Source organism: Balearica regulorum, chromosome 21 (genome assembly GCF_011004875.1).
Source record: "Balearica regulorum gibbericeps isolate bBalReg1 chromosome 21, bBalReg1.pri, whole genome shotgun sequence".
NCBI lineage: Eukaryota > Metazoa > Chordata > Aves > Gruiformes > Gruidae > Balearica > Balearica regulorum.
In genome coordinates this window covers 3,274,806-3,290,943 of record NC_046204.1, presented here as the reverse complement: position 1 = coordinate 3,290,943, position 16,138 = coordinate 3,274,806, and the positions used below count along the sequence as shown (strand labels likewise).

General features: G+C 42.5%; 1 protein-coding gene across 1 annotated transcript; it reads left to right on the top strand.

Moving 5' to 3' along the window:
• The first annotated feature begins 5,234 nt into the window (after positions 1–5,234).
• Positions 5,235–15,527, top strand: SCNN1D (sodium channel epithelial 1 subunit delta). The gene is made up of 12 exons (XM_010300127.2): positions 5,235–5,559; positions 6,391–6,643; positions 8,142–8,335; positions 9,180–9,283; positions 9,708–9,871; positions 10,447–10,545; positions 11,162–11,279; positions 11,824–11,902; positions 12,594–12,651; positions 13,417–13,472; positions 13,816–13,891; positions 14,165–15,527. The coding sequence occupies exons 1-12, from the start codon at positions 5,243–5,245 to the stop codon at positions 14,576–14,578; spliced, it is 1,932 nt and encodes a 643-aa protein (XP_010298429.2). The 5' UTR covers positions 5,235–5,242; the 3' UTR covers positions 14,579–15,527.
• The last annotated feature ends 611 nt before the right edge of the window (positions 15,528–16,138 follow it).

Sequence of the window (16,138 nt, the reverse complement as noted above, 5' to 3'; positions counted from 1 at the left end):
GCATCCTTCTCTGTAAAGCATCACTTGTCCAGAGGGCGGATTCAACCACTGACATCTGCTGCCGCTGTACAGGGCATGCAATATGCTTACTCCTGCCCTCCATTACAGGACTACGAGCACTAACAAACGTTTTCTGTCCCACTGAAAATAATTATAGCATAGCCTTTTTGCAACCCTAAAGGACTTTCTCATGAACGTTATCTCCATAATCTGTTTCTGTATTTTGAAAGAAACACCATCTTACTTTTTAACCAGCGAAAGACTTCTCTTCCCCTCTCCTCCAAGTTCAGGATACAGGATGACAAATGACCAAGTGCAAACAGAAATGATATCTTGCTTGAGTGACAGCATTGTCTGCATATCCAGTTCTCCATTTCCTGCAGGAAAAATTCACGGCTGGCTCAGAAGGTATTGTCCTGATACCTTCTGAGAATCTCTATGCTGAAGCCTGCAGCCAGAATGAAGCAACAGAACTTGGCTTGTGCATGTTCATTGTGCAACAATTTCATTGTCAAGGATTTATTGTTGCCATTTTCTATTGCACAATAGAAGATGAAGAGAAAAAGAAGGGTGGGGGACAAATGGACGTGACAGAATTAGGTTTTTGGGGTTCTGAGGGTTTTTTTAATGAGAATTTAACTACTTCCCTCTTCATTGATCAGTGACAAGTAGCTTTGCTGCAGCTGTTCACTCAAGAGCCAATTGGATTTTTTCAATCAAAAGTTTAATTTTTACACCCCAAAATACTGACTTTTTTAAAATTTAAAACATTTTCCAAATATTTTTGTGACATTTCCTTTTAATACCAAAGACAAGGAGGGGTAAAACATATTAACAGCAGCTGTTTAATAGGAGTCACATCTTTTAGAATAATTGTTTTAAATTTGGGGATGAACGTTCCACGTGGTTTGTTTTTCTAAAACAAAATCCAGCATAAAGCAATTGTTAAAAATATAAACAGGATTGAAATCAGTCAAAATCAGAAGAGTGTGTTTCCCCTGATCTTTGTCCTTTCTCCCTTTTTTTTTTAATTCCGTTTCACAAGAAATTTCAATTGTCTTTGCAAACGACAGTATTTTGCAACTTCCAATGTAATAGCAGATCTGGTTCCAGCCAATTTTAAAAGGCAGACAGGAGCTCTGCTGGTCTGATTTGGAGCTCTAAGCTTCATCCATATCCATACTGTTAGTATTTTCATATAAGAAGCTGCTTACAAAACCATTGCAGAGCTGTTTTCCAACTGGGCAGATGTCAGTAGTCATTATGCAATCTGAGGTGCTTGTGTTTTAGCAGTCCCAGAATTCAGAATCTACTTCTGCGTTACTTACGGAGACTTTTGCAAGTCTTAACTAAGCAGTATTACAAAACCAGGGTGTTCTGATTTAAAGTGAGTGTCATGGTTGATTTAGTTTATTCAAGTCTCAATAGCTGAAGAGTTAAATTCTTAATGGGTATGGGATAGCCCACTACCGATGGGTAATGGTCTGGGAGAAGCAGGAAGAAATCCACTGCCGCGTGTGCCTTAGACTGAGTAGCTGATCATTTCAGATTACACTGAGGTATGTAATTCCTCAAGCACACCTGTGGAAACCTTAATGGCTTCAATTACTAGTGATCATACAAACTTCCGGAAACCATGAGAAGGCGGCAAAAAGCTAATTCCTTGAAGGGAAAGTTCAGAGCTGAAAGAACCTTACAGGATCCATGGTTACTTCCCTAGGTATTTGTAGAAATTATGGCTAAAACCCTTACTCTAGCCATTGGGGAAAAAAAAAAAACAACCCCAAAAAAACCCAAAAACAACACAGCACCACCACTCATACCAACTTTAACTCAAGTGTAACCTTAATGTTAACTTGTTTGTCCAGTTCATTCACTTCCTATTATTCCCTGGATCATGCTTTGAATAATTTCCATGATCTGTTTCTTAAGTCCTGCCCCTTTTGATGTCATCGATTTGATCCATATAGGCTGGACAGCTCCCCAGGTATCTTCAGTTAGACGAGGAAATCTGAAAGCTTGGGACCAAGACTTGTCTTCTGTTCAGGATAAAGCTGAAGACTGAGTTTAGTAAAGATAAGAGTTTCTGCCAAGGTACAGTGGGGTGTTTTGCAATTTGGTCTTAGTTGGTTTACTGTGTATTTTTGTGTATGCGTATGAATGATATGAAGATAGATACCTGTACGCAAGGTTAAATATTTGTCTACATGACGTTCGTGTGCAAGTGTTTAGTATGTGTTGAGCATTGAGTTGCTGTGATAATATATGAACTTATACTTGTTTGCCACTGCTGTAGAACCTCCGCTGACTTTCTTATAATCTGCAGCCTCTCTCCAGGCACAGACACGATGGGCAACTGGTCACTGTTACATGTTTTGTTAAGTCTCTGAGTGCAATTGCTGTGTTAAATAAATTAGTGGTAGGCTGATCTGGGAAACCGGTGGAGAGAGGATGTTCTGTTGCCTGTACACACGCATGTTTTGAAAGATTCCTTCGGTTATTTTGCGTTAACGTATGCTTTTTCATTCTAGTTATTTTAAGAATGCAGATTCAAATGGGATGAACTAGCTAGCCATAGTTTTAAAAGCCAAGTCTGAAAACTGTGGATTGTCTCTGAAAGCCATGGTTTGAATGTTTACAGGTGGTTTTTTTTTTAGATTCAAAATTATACATAGAAAAAGTGTGTTTGATAGATTTGATTTAGCATTCACTTTTGGTAACTATTACTTTTTCTCATTAGAGCAAGGCTGACTAGTGAGGTTAATACAACAACAACAACAAATTAAGTTTTCCTGGTTTAGTCTCGCACAATTTTCATTTCTATCTTAAAATACTTTAAATGTTTAAGGACTCAATATATTTCTTGTCATACAGTGCAGGCTTATTTTCATTTACTCTTATCTAAATAAAATGATAAAGAAAGGATTGAATAAGATAAAGCTTGAACATAGAATTCAGTGTAAGAGTTTAGTCTGAAGAACGTGTAACAAAAGGGAGTAGCAAGACTACCAAGCGTTCATTTCTGGAGTTTGCCACAGAGTTCTTTTTGGCTGAAGAAGCATTCGTATGTGAGCCTTCAGCTGTAAGGTTGGCTGATAAAATTTGCAACCAGTGGTTCAGAGTACTATGACTGTGTAGTCTGTGTGGTAGTAACCGTTTAACTACATGCACGATGCAGAAAAACAGTGTTTCCTTGTAGCAAAAAGTGGAATTGTTCATTTCTCCCTTCAATTCTTTATCACATGTGTTCTCTTTTAATGGTTCATGCCTTTTTAAATATTTAATTTTGTTTGGGCTTGTACTTATTCAATGGCAAGTATATCTAAGAAATTTGAAAAATCATCTGTCATGTTTAATTATAAAAGTCTAAAGGAGATGCATATGTCTTTGAGCTAATTTTGTATTACTGTTAAACAATATCTTAGCAAATACAAACATGGTATGTGTTACAGTCTTTGGGGAAGATAACTTGTGATGAACTGGGTTTCCTTGCCAGATAATACACTTTTATGGGCTATTTTGAAGCTAATCTGGTATACAGCTTTTGGAGTGCTCCTCGCTGTTTAAGGTTTATTCCTAACCTTTCTGACATGGATAGGTACAGTGAAGAGACTGTCTTAGCAGCTTGGAACTCTCGGGTACCAGTTCATAGGAAGAGACCTGCTCCAAGGACTGTTGCAATAAAGCAATGTTTTAAAATGGGGGGGTCTAGTTGAGGACGAAGGCATCGCAGGTCGGGGCGCTGGCATGTATCAGCTGAGCTGTGGTAACCTCACCAGCACCTCAGACTGAGCCACCAAACACTTCCAGCCCCCAGAGCTCAGTAAAGGGCCTGAGCTTCCATTTCATTACCCCGTAGTCCACTTCCGACAATTCTTTAGTTATGTGCACGCTTCTTTTCTTCCGACTCGGTAACCATAGTTATAAGATTTTTATTTGGAGTAAAGGTTGGACCAAAGTGGTGTACTCAGTAAACTTCTCATAATAGCATAATAGGTAGGGTGATTCACAAAGTGCTGTAATGTTGGAAACTCACATATTACAAGACTTGACGTCATATTCAGTAAGTGGAAGTATGTTAAACCAATGTCCCAAACTGGTACTAAAACCTAGAAAGATGTCCCTGGTCTGTGCTGGCTAAAACATATGACCATAAATAATGTTCACACTTTCCTCAGCATAAAGTCCGAAATTATCTAGAGTAGCATAGCGGATGTTTTACTTACTGTGACAAAGGAGATGTGGAATTTCATTTCCAGTTATGCCACTCTTCCTGGGTGATTTTCAGTTTCTGTGCTTCCTTTTCACTTCTGTGAAATAGAGAGAAGGAGAAGATTTTTAGATTCCTGGAAAAAACTATTTATGTAGGAGATAGGTGGCAAAATTTCTGTTAATAACAGTAATTAATTTCTGTGGTCTTCAGAAACGAACCAAGAGCATTTTATTTTAAACAGTATCTGCAATGCTTTATCCACATCCTAATTTGGTTAATCCCCTCTGTGATTTCAACAGAGGTGGTGTTTTTCTCCACTTCCTTTCCTAAATACCTGATTCCGCTCATCTGAACTATGAAATACCTACTATATTTCATCTTGGAAGCGGGTTTATTTCAGGGATGGCAGAAATTAATCCTGTTTACCTCCATTCTGCAGAATGAGAGATCATACAGCAAAAAATAAAACCAGATCCTCATTTGTCCCTTTCATTCACTTGAAAGTTAGATTTATCCTGATTCCTTGACGTAAGGATGAAGTCATCTTGCTAGTTCTGAGACAGTCTTGTTCCAGGCCTGTAGGCCAGCACATTTCACTAGCCATATACTCATAACGATGAATTAGCTACATATCTGTATGAATGCACAGTGATGCAACGTTCCAGAATTAAATGTTGGTCCTTACTGTTCTTAGAAAGACAACTAGACACCCCTTTGGCTGCAGACTTCTCCGCAGCTTGTGTACTGTCACTTCAGCTTTGCACATCCATGCTAACAGAGAAGTCATCGTGCTAGAATGCCCCAAGTTACTTTGGCAGCAGTATGCAGAACATTTGACCTCTTTGCTACTTCCTGGTGTCCAAACTCTGGAAAGACAGATGAGTCTCAGCTCACAGTTATTTTCAGCTCTTACTAATAACAAACTCATTGCCACCCTGTTTGGAAGAGTCCATACATTGGCCATGGTCTTTCTAACAAGCTAATAAGATTATTTTTTTTCCCTCTTTTTTTATTGAACAGACTTAGAGGATGGAGCAGGAAATGGCAAGAGAAGAAGAAAAGAAAGAAGGCTTGATTGAGTTTTACGATTCCTTCAAGGATATGTTTGAGTTCTTCTGTAAGAACACAACAATCCATGGCACCATTCGCCTTGTTTGCTCAGACAGCAACAGGATGAAAACAGCTTTTTGGACTCTGCTTTTGCTTGCCAGCTTTGGCATGTTATACTGGCAGTTTGCACTTATGTTCAGCCAGTACTGGGCCTACCCTGTTGTCCTGACCATGTCAATGCATTCCGAACCCAAGATGTTTCCAGCAATTACCATCTGCAATCTGGACCCATACAGGTAACCATGCTTTCCCCTCGACTGTCCTCGTGTCTTTACAGTCACCAGGGTTCAGGAAGGGTCAGCAACCCTGTGACTGCGAAGGAGGCGGCCACTCCGCCTCACAGAGGTGGAAAGGGACTGTTGTTATTTCCAAGTTGTTTTTAAGATAAGATCTTGTAGGGAATTGCGCAACAGCATGTAGCAGTTTATTCCATGCACTGAGTCAGGGTAGAGGGAACTCTACCTCGTGACTTGGTTCAAGCTGCTAACCGATTTTGTGCTCTGATAAAAACAATCTTTCCCTGAAAAACACGGTTGCCGTGTGTATTCACTCTTAACTGAACTACTAATCTCTGGAATGATGCGTGCTAGAGCTGATTCTGCTTGGGGTTTCGTACCGCAGGATGGCTTTAAGGAAACAATATCGCTTCTATGGAAATCTGCACGGCCCTGCTTGTCAAACAAGGCTCACACAGTAGTGGCAAGTTATCGAGATGCTTCAAATTACATAGTAAAGGAATTATGTCATTTCCTCGGAATAATTATCTAATTGGCTGACAGAAAGGCCAGTTTGTGCAGCTGATGTTGCACAGCTACAATTCTGAGGTTTTTTTCCAATGGAGGATCAAGCAACTGGAAATGCAGCTACCAGAGCTCCTAACAAATTCATTTCTTGGAGCTAGGTACGCTAAGCACGGGCACCATCACTGCTGGCTTTTCTCACACAGACATCAAGGTCTGCAGAGACCAGGAGAGTAGCCTTTCCATAGATACAGTGAGGGTGCATAAAATAAAGTGCTTTTGTCTAATAGAAACATGGATATTCACTAATATTTCTGTTTCTTGCAGATTTGAACTGGTTAGTGAACATTTGGTTCAATTGGATCGCATGGCAGAGGAATCTATCACTTTTTTGTACGGCATCAACACGTCAGCCAGCTTATTCCACATGAATGAGAAAAACATCCACATAAAAGACTTTTCAAACATAGGCAATCTCAGCAGATCCAGCTTCAAGCTGAGCCAAAACTTCTCGCTCCTGAGAATGTCTGACCACAGTAACAGGTCAGGGAAGAAGCACTCCAGCGTGGGCTTCAGGCTGGTAAGTGTGTGTCCTCTGAGATGTTGAGCCTGGCTGCAGACAGGAGCAGCGAGGGCTGGCTGCTCCCCAAGGGACGGGGCAGAGGGGGAGGCTGCCAGCAGGGCAGGATGGAGACCCGTCCCACGGTACCTGAGCAAGCTCACAGATGGTGGCCAGGTCCAACCAAGAGTCCTACTCATCAGGCAAGTTCGCGGCGATGAGGCAGGTTCAAGATCAAGCTAGGAAGTTAGCTCACTGGATGGATGGAGCGTGGTGGGGCAGGAGCTCAGCAGCAGCCTAGCTGGGTGGCAGCAGCCTTACAGCACAGCCCAAAGAGGGGCTGAAGGCTCCGAGCTGAGCTTAAATCTGCTCCTGAGCCCACGGGCGGAGGGTGTGGGTGGAGGACCCAGGTGAGGCTGCTCAGGGCCCTTAAGACCTATCAGTGCACTCAGGGCCCTGACAAAGATCTCACAAAGTACGTTAAAAAAAAAAAAAAAAAAAAAAAAGAGTGAAAAACCAGATAGTTTCCGTGCTGTGCAATGACAGCTTGGAGGATGTTTCAGGAGAGTCCATCCCTGCCTCTAACAGAATTGCCAGGATTCTCGTGAGGTGAAACAATAGCAACATCACTGGTCTTACGCAGCCCACCCACCTGTACAGTCCTTCTGGTAGTGACAAACCCAGCAGAGAAGGGTAGCAGCAGGCTATGGGAATCATTGCACCCCTTTCTAAAAATACACAAAACGTCTCGACTTAGCAGGCGAGCCTAGAAATAACAGAGAAAGATGCCAGGATTCCCTCGGGGTCCAAATGCTGTGGTACTGGGGGCACCAGAAATGCTGCAGATGAAACGAAAGATGGCAATAACGAATGATGAGGATGAATACAATAGATGTGTATCTCTGACTTTGGAGAAGAATGGAAATGCTTCAGATTCTTCATATCAAAACCAAGGTTAGCGTAGATCTAAGAGCAGAAGCTGTGAGAGAGAGCTTGGTGTGGCTTGAAAGGCCAGCAATTTTTGCCTGACTATTATCGTCCTGCCTTATCCTGAAGTCCTTCACCAGGCACTTTCACCAGAATCTGTGGGTGTTCACCTGTCTAAGGCCTGAGTAAGAGCAAAGAAAGTGTCTCAGGACTTGGTTAATGATTCATGGGTTGTAGAGAATTCCCACCAACCCTGTCCTTCCTACTCGCAAGGTACAGGAGTTTGCTTGTCTGCTCTCTCCTTCTGCATCTCTCCCCCTGCACTCATTCCCCTGAGATGAAGTAGCACACCTAGTTCAGCCTCAAGGAGGGAAGGTGCTTAGCACATAACAAGATGATCTCCAGAGGTCACTTCCAACCTCAGCCATTCTGTGATTCTGTGATAACTAAAATCATCACAGACTTCACTTGCTAGAAAAATAGTTTCCCCTTGTCCCTCTATCCAGATTTGCCTTTACCCCCCCCCGATCTCTGTTACCCTTAGGCTGTCATGTCCTGGCTGTGCTGAATTGGTCCCTCTCTTTTCTTCCAGTGCAATGCCACAGGTGGGAATTGCTTCTACAAGACCTATTCATCTGGGATGGATGCAATTCTCGAATGGTACAGGTTTCACTACGTGAATATCATGTCCCAGTTACCAGTTATAATCAACATTTCTGATCATGAGGAGCAAATAGAAGATATGGTCTACTCCTGTCAGTATGATGGGGAGCCCTGCAGACCCAGGTATGTAACTTCTTGAGATGCTAATTGTGATTTCAGCAGAACTCAAGTGCTTGGGAGACTGAAACTGATGACTTGAATAAACTTAACAGCAATGCACTCATCTACGACACAGAATAAGCAGAAGGGAAATTTAAATGCTTTTCTGAGCGCTTTCAGCAAAGAGGAGAGGGGTATACAAAGTTTGGTGTAGATCATTTTACGAGATAAGGTCCTGTCTTATCTTTCCTGGAGGCAATTGACTCTTACGTTGTTCTGCGCTTAGTGTTGCTGCTGCTTTCATGTAATATATCTCTGTCTGTGCACTTAATGGTGAGCATCATCACTTTTGTACGTGTGTTCATCCAACTCTTCTTAAAGACTCTTATAAACTGGTGGAACATGGAGGCTGACTTGGCCAGGAAAGTTCTGCATGATCATAATAAGTGGTACAATTTTTAAGAAAACAAGAAAAGAGAGAATCTATTTCTCCTACTGATTAGAGCACAGAATTGGTGTTTCTTCTATTGATTAGAGCACAGAACTTCAGCCTGCCTGGTTGTTGGAACAAGCAGGGAAAAATTTAGTCTACTTGGTGGAGGGAAAAGCAAGTCAGAACTCTGAATTTGTCTCCTGTGTTTGCTGCTCTGGCTGTAACCTTGAGTGAGCAGTGAATCCCTTTGCACCTGATTTATTTTTCTTTTTCCTTGTCTCCAGCGAGTTAACAAGTCTTTCCCATAGTCCCTCCCATGTGTACATACAAGTCCCTCCCATGTGTACATACACACACACAAAACACACCCTACGTAGAAGTAGAGGTATTGCTACGCTCGTAATCGAAACCCATCAAAATCTCTCTTGATTTCAGTGACTATGTTCACTTTCACCACCCAGTCTTTGGAAGCTGCTATACTTTTAACAGCAAGGGAACGGACCCTTTTTGGACAGCTACAAAACCAGGAATTCCTTACGGTATGTTATTTGGCAAAGGGTGGGAAGAAGAGCTAAAGTTAATATGATTTGGTTATGGATTAAATATATGTCTTCTATACATGATTTACTGACATATATCCCTCTCTGCTAGTCTGGTGGCACAAATTATATACTGTATTTGCTTGCTTCACTAGTCACATGTATATGATAGCCATATCAGCCATATCTTAACTTATAGCAAGCAGAATATTATTTTAGTTTTCAAGCAGAATATTATTACAGTTTTGGAATGGGCTGGTGCAATTGCTACCTGACTGCTTGCCAGGTCTCTAAGGAAAAAGAGCAGCTGTTCTGTGAGCTACGACAGGAATTTGATCAGTGCTGAGAATTCAAGGGGGGGTGGGGTGGTCCTATTACGGCCCAAAATAAGTTGTCATATTCTCTCCTTTTCTTTGGTTTACAGGACTTTCCCTTATCCTGAGAGCAGAGCAGAAGGACCACATCCCACTCTTGTCTACAGTAGCAGGTGTGAAAGTGATGATACACAACCACAATCAGACACCATTCCTTGAGCATGAAGGCTTTGACATCAGACCAGGCATTGCAACTACCATTGGCATTCAGCAGGTTAGCCACTTGCTCAAGAGCGTTATTTCTTTTCCTTCTGATTGCAGAAAGTTGTGAGGAGCTGAACACTGTGACTGACTCATGCAACGGACTTGCGGGACTCTCCTATACACTTCTTGGCTGTGCATGTATATTTATGCAAACCCTTTTTTTCTCTTCGCTGTGCTCAGGTTCCCATGGGTAAAACAAAATTATTCCAAATGGCCTTTTGGTCTTTAATACATTGGGACCTAATTTGTTTTCACTGAGGCTCTCATACCTCCTACATCCTGTTCCCGCTCTACACAGGGGGCTGTACGTGTACGTTAGGATGAGAACAGACATTCAGAAATGATTTGGTTGTTTTGACATGATGAGTTACTGCTTGTCAGCTGAACCAGCGACTGACCACGTGCACTCTCCTCCCTTTGCCCTGTTAGTATATATGTTTTATCAGCAAGGTATAGCTCGGCTGCTCACATATGTTACTCCACTTCCTGGCGTTTATATGATGCTCCATCCAGTTAAGTTTAGGTGTTGATGGATGGGTCCAATTAAAGCTCCTAATCACTCAGACCTCTTTTCTGTGTCCACAGGATGAGGTGAATCGCCTGGGTGGCAATTATGGGAAATGCACGACTAATGGCAATGATGTGAATGTTAAACTCCTGTACAACAACTCCTACACCCTGCAGGTATTGTCAGAGCGGCTGGCTGAGGCCCCGGCTTATTCAGAGTGGATGAATAGCGAACAAGTCATACCTTACTCTCCAGAGAGCTTTTACACATCAGCAGATTAATTGCTGGAGATAACAGAGATTCACGCCCCTCTGAAAAGCAGCTCACAAACAGGGTGTTATAACTTGGAACTGTGTTTTACTGAGTGGAGGATACTCAGACACTGGGGCTACTCCCTCCTAGTAACACAAGAGAGGTCAGAGACTGAGCCAGTCCAGGCAGCTGAGCTGTTCTGTTATAGGACATTCTTGGGCCATCAGATGTTTATTTGTGTAAGTAGTTGCTCCTGGCTCTAGATGCTTGGGCTGCTTAGCTGAGATGTTACTGGGCATAATGAAAAATGGGAGCTGGGGCAAATTCTGTCTCGCTGAGTTCAATACTGTTTTCAGAGGTAAAGCCAAGGAATGAGAGGTGAAAACCTTTTGCATCATCATGCTCTAGTAATGGCTGGTGTCTTTTTGCAGTAACAAAATCTGTATGTTGTGTCCTAGCAGCTGCATGCTACAGACTGAAAATTTGGGCACTTAAAAATTTCTGGCTTATCCAATCTTCTTTGCCATCTTTATTTTCCAGGCTTGTTTGCATTCCTGCTTCCAGCACATAATGGTTCAAAAATGTGGCTGTGGCTATTACTACTACCCGCTGCCTCCCGGTGCTGAGTACTGTAACTACAATAAGCAGCCTGCGTGGGGTAAGAGCGAAAGGCTGCTGTCTTGTCCTTGTCGGAAGGGAAGGCCTTCCTACAACAGTCACTGTTACATGACTCCTTAGATTACTGCCCTTCTCCTTTGGGCTTATTCCCTGCCTAGACCATTTTATCCTCACGTCACTGCATCCAGCCAGGTGGCAGTCACCTTTCTGTGTGTTTGCATGGCCATCGAGTTACGGTGCATTAAAAATCTCGATGCTATCAAGATCCCTTTATTAAGGACATTAATATAGGGTCAAGCTCTTTCACGTTACCAGTATTGGTGGCTGTGCTGGTGTAAGACAAAGCTTTGAATAACTTCTCTTGGGTTTTGGGTTGGCTTATCCGCAGTGGATCTTTACAGGGAAGGCACCTGCGTTGCACACTGGCGATTAGCTCGAACCATTCCAAGGTGAGAGAGAGGCAAAACCGGGTCTATCTGAGAGAGCGATGTATGCTTGGGAAGGCCAAGTGAGGGCAGAGGTTTTGGGAGCCTTCCATTTCCAGAAGAAGTGTCTGAGCGTGTTCCTCCCGTTTCTTTCGCCAGGTCACTGCTTTTACCAGCTGTACAACAGGCTCAGAAATCATCACCTGAATTGTTTCGACCAGTGCCCCAAGCCTTGCCGGTACGTCGCAAAAGTAGAGTACAATCAATGCCAGCTTGCAGAGGAAAATTACACCAGTGGAAACGTAGGCAACTTAGTGGTAAATTTATGGGCCGGGTGGCTGATTGTATTTTGGCTTTTTCTGAACCAGAGATTTCAATTTGATGTTTGAACCCCAGTGCTGAGAAAGGAAAAAAATGACGTCATTAGACAAATTAAATAAGAACTTTGTGTGTCCATGGCAGCAGAGAGGGGAAATTGTTTTAATCACACAGAAATGTTTTATTAAGCCCAAACCAAATTGTGTCATTTTTCAATCTATATTACTTTTCTTGGTTCACCTTTTTTATTGTAGGTCAATTTCAGAATGGAAAGATGTATTTTTAAAGCAAAATATCAAATACTTTTGTTTTGAATGCATCAAAGAAAAGTTGTCAGGATTTTGAAATCATTCTAGTTTTCCTCCTGACCTGAACAGTTTTCAAGCAACCTCCGGTTTTATCTCTTAAGCTGACTTACAAAGCTTTTCCCAATGGTCTCAAGAGCTGCCCCCAGAACTTCTGCTTTGGGCAAGTGGTTAGAACTCCTCCTTCATGTTAAACTCCTTCATGTGTTCGTGTTAGCACTACTCCTTCATGTTAAACTCCTTCATGTGTCGACTTTTAAATGCCAAGGGCCATAGTGATCGTAATATCCATTTTTATCTTATCAGGGAATCACTTTACAAGGTGTCTGCTGGGACGGCTAAGTGGCCATCATCGAAATCTCAGGTAGTCCATCCAGAAAACTGCTGTGTTTAGAGGACATACTGTATTTACTGCGGCTGTTGGAACATTAAAGGGAGAAAACAATGACTCAGGCAGCAGCAATGGAAGAGGCAAATAAAGCAAACTGGTCCAAAGCCTGGGCCCAGGGGAATGACCCTGTAGTTGCAATGCCAGATTAAGGAGCTGGAGAGGTACATTCAGTTCCAGTTCTAATCCAAACTCCCTCCTTAAGCAACTAGCCTCACTGCCTTAGTTCCCACCTACAAAATGGTGTAAATGACTTTCTGCATCCAGTGGGTGTTGTGGTGTAACAACTCACTTATTACTGTTTGTGAGGTGCTGCAGGGCTGCAGTGGAAACTCCGTGAGTCAGTAGATGACCTCTTGCTGTTTCTCATGTTCGAATGTTACATGGGCATTCAGGCTGTATGACCAGGTCGTTAATTCACGTGAAACAGGTGATAGTATAGATGGAAATACAACCAATTTTAAAAGAGGAAATTATTCGGTGGAGTTGCAATTAAAGGCAGAATTTAAGAACCAGGATACTATACACACCTAAAATATCAGTGTGTATTTCCTTGCTATTCTAGCAAATATAGCTACTGCTTGATAGCTATCTCTATATGTCATAAACCAATCAATTACATCCTTTTTTATTATTCACAATAGCCATTTTATTGCTTATAAAATCTACGTTTGCAAATTAGTAAACATACCAAAACTCAGAAGACAGGATTGCCAATAACATACATATCCTCTGCTGCAGGACTGGATCCGCCAAGCTCTGAGGCATCAGAATGGATATAACTCTACCAGCAACAGGTTAGTCACTGCGAGAAGGTACTCCTGCTAAAACTATAGATTAACTCTTCATTCCTGCAGAATTTGTAGATGTTAGACTAGAAAGGGAGGACAAGAGAAAGATGTACAGGGTCATGCAGTGAGTTTCCCATCTTTTCTCATAATGCTGTAAGACAGTCACTTCTGTAACCTTTTTCCAAGCTCATGTTAAACACCCTCAGGATGAAAGCTTGAGTGAGTGGTGAAACCTATTCCCTAGCAATCAGCATGTAAAATTGAGACCAGGAAGCCAGCAGTACCTTCCACCGAGTGAATGACATGTGGACATCCCACCCTTGCTAACTGCTCCCTTTCTCCAATACAGGAAGGATATTGCCAAGGTGACTATCTTCTACCAGCAACTGAACTACCAGTCTGTGAATGAGTCTCCTTTACTCTCAGTAGGTTGCACTACATCAGCTCAAAACATCGTTACCTGTCATTAGTTAGGGCGTGCTGTGTATGGTTGGAGGGAGGATTATTTATAGCCCCCATGATGGGATGGGATTATTCTTCTTAAGGAAGAGACTTGAAAATTTCACATTTTACACAGTCACACAAAATTACTCCCCAAAGGGCAAGTAGCTGACTGACCCACTGGCAATAGGCAATAATTTCACGTTCCCAGAGCTCTGCCGTGTTTGATAAACACAACCCTTTGCTTCTTTCCACAGGAGAATCTGCTTCTGTCCAGCATGGGAAGCCAATGGAGTCTCTGGTTTGGATCCTCAGTGTTGTCTGTAGTTGAAATGTTTGAGCTGCTTGTAGATACACTAGTCTTGTCTCTCCTCTTCTGCTACCAAAGGCTCAGGTCAAAGAAGACGTTGAAAGTAGCTCACACTCCCACCATCCCCAGCGTGAGCTTGACCCTAGAAAACTACCGAGTTGTGCAAGAAGAAGCTGGGAAAGGTGATGATTCTGCTCATATTCACCCTTCTGGAGTGACTATTGCCATGGACAACAACAGTGACCTGCATCTTCACCCACTATCCAGCAAGGTGGAAATGCGAGAGCTTTGCCCAGATGTGGTGCTTAACGGCTTCAGATACACGAAGGACAGCTCTTTGGAAGGGGAACCGAATAGCTGAGGATGTGTTTGTGTGTGCACAGAGAAGCGGGAGTCTTGAAACTCCCCAAATGCTGAGGTGCTGTCAGAAAGGCTGCAGACAGAAATGTTCTGGATCCACTATCTGCGAGCACCTAAACGCCGCACTGCTGAGCTTGGCAATCCTCCTCCAGCTGTTTCAAGTTCATCATTAAACTATCCGAGTGTCCTGGATTCAGGCATCGTGCAGTGTTCTTTTGTTCCTAATGAGTATCTGGGGAGGGGACAACTCTACTTCTACTCTCTGGGACAGTCGTCGAGTCCTCATAAAAGCCTATTCATAGCTTTTAACTTTTAAAACCCTTGTGAGGAAATCAGCCTGTGGCTTCAGACAGGCCCGTCTACATTTCACAAATGTACTCAAGAGGAAAGTCAGCCTTGCTCTTAATGGGAAGATTTCCAAGGGAGGCCGAGGAGTGTGTGCTCGTATCAGTCAGCGTTGTCTTGAGGATGATGGAGCGTGTAATAACACGAGGTGGCTCTGATTACAGCTTTGCTTCTAAGACACCTCTCTACCCTTACCCTATTGCTGTTGCATTTTGAGGACAGCGCACAGAATGCTGCTGCTGAGATCCTTTTAGCCTTAACCCAGATTATTTCAAATGGGACTCACTATCTTAGAGGAAAGGAAAGAGAAGAAATGGGGTTGATAACTTTTTTATGCCACAGACGAAGCATCTGATTTATTTTGAAGATTAAAACAATGCTGCGTTTTTGTTGCAGTCCGTTTATAGATATGTTTTAATGTTAATATTTGACAGTAACTTATGTGTACATAAAATAACACATTTCTTTTTGATGATGATGTTTGCACAGGAGCATTTTGGTCTGTTATAATCTTGTTTATGACTTTCTGTAGAAAACAAGAGTTAACAAGAAATCAATATGAGCTTTGTTTTGTAACTTTTTTAAATAATAAAGTGCTCTGAATATAGACTATGACTGGTGGTTTAGTTTGACTTTGCTTTGCTTTCAACCGATAAATGGGTTTGTTCCTGCCTAATTGTTATTTCTAAGTGTTGGCTCTGGAAAAGTCGTTTCCAAAATGTCCAGACCTTGCTTGCAGAAGCCTAAATGCATAGGGCCCAATGATGAAAAGAGTTCTGGTTCCAGACACGGAGGTGGGATCCTTATAGCCTTCAGTTTGCTGCTGACATCTTTGGAAGCCAAGCACCAAGATGCTTTTGAAAGTCTCACTTTTTTGCTTGAGAGCCATTTAACAGCCTGGACATCCTCCCTGCAGCACTTCTCACTGGATCCCTAGACCTACCCCTGCCCCTCTTCTGGGTTTTTTTTCATTCACAAGCAGAATCTGCAGAGATGTAGACCAAACCCAGATGAATTGTGCTGCAACGCACCAGCCAAGCTACCGCGAATAGGAACACGTGGGCTCCATTGCAGTGGGCGATTCAGCCTTTTCTCTGGGTCTTCTGCACTGGGAAATACAGCTGCTTTGCTGACGGGCCAGAGTGATTTTATGCAATACTGTAGTCCGAGTGACCCTGTTGAGAAAGGATGCCATGAAGAAAAAAAAAGCATTATG

Bases quoted from the DNA above. Each gene is read 5' to 3' on its own strand.
- SCNN1D (XM_010300127.2), top strand. From the start codon at position 5,243: ATGGAGCAGGAAATGGCAAGAGAAGAAGAAAAGAAAGAAGGCTTGATT. The intron at 9,872-10,446 runs GTTAGCCACTTG...CTGTGTCCACAG, and splicing joins CTACCATTGGCATTCAGCAG to GATGAGGTGAATCGCCTGGG. The intron at 11,903-12,593 runs GTACGTCGCAAA...TTATCTTATCAG, and splicing joins CAGTGCCCCAAGCCTTGCCG to GGAATCACTTTACAAGGTGT.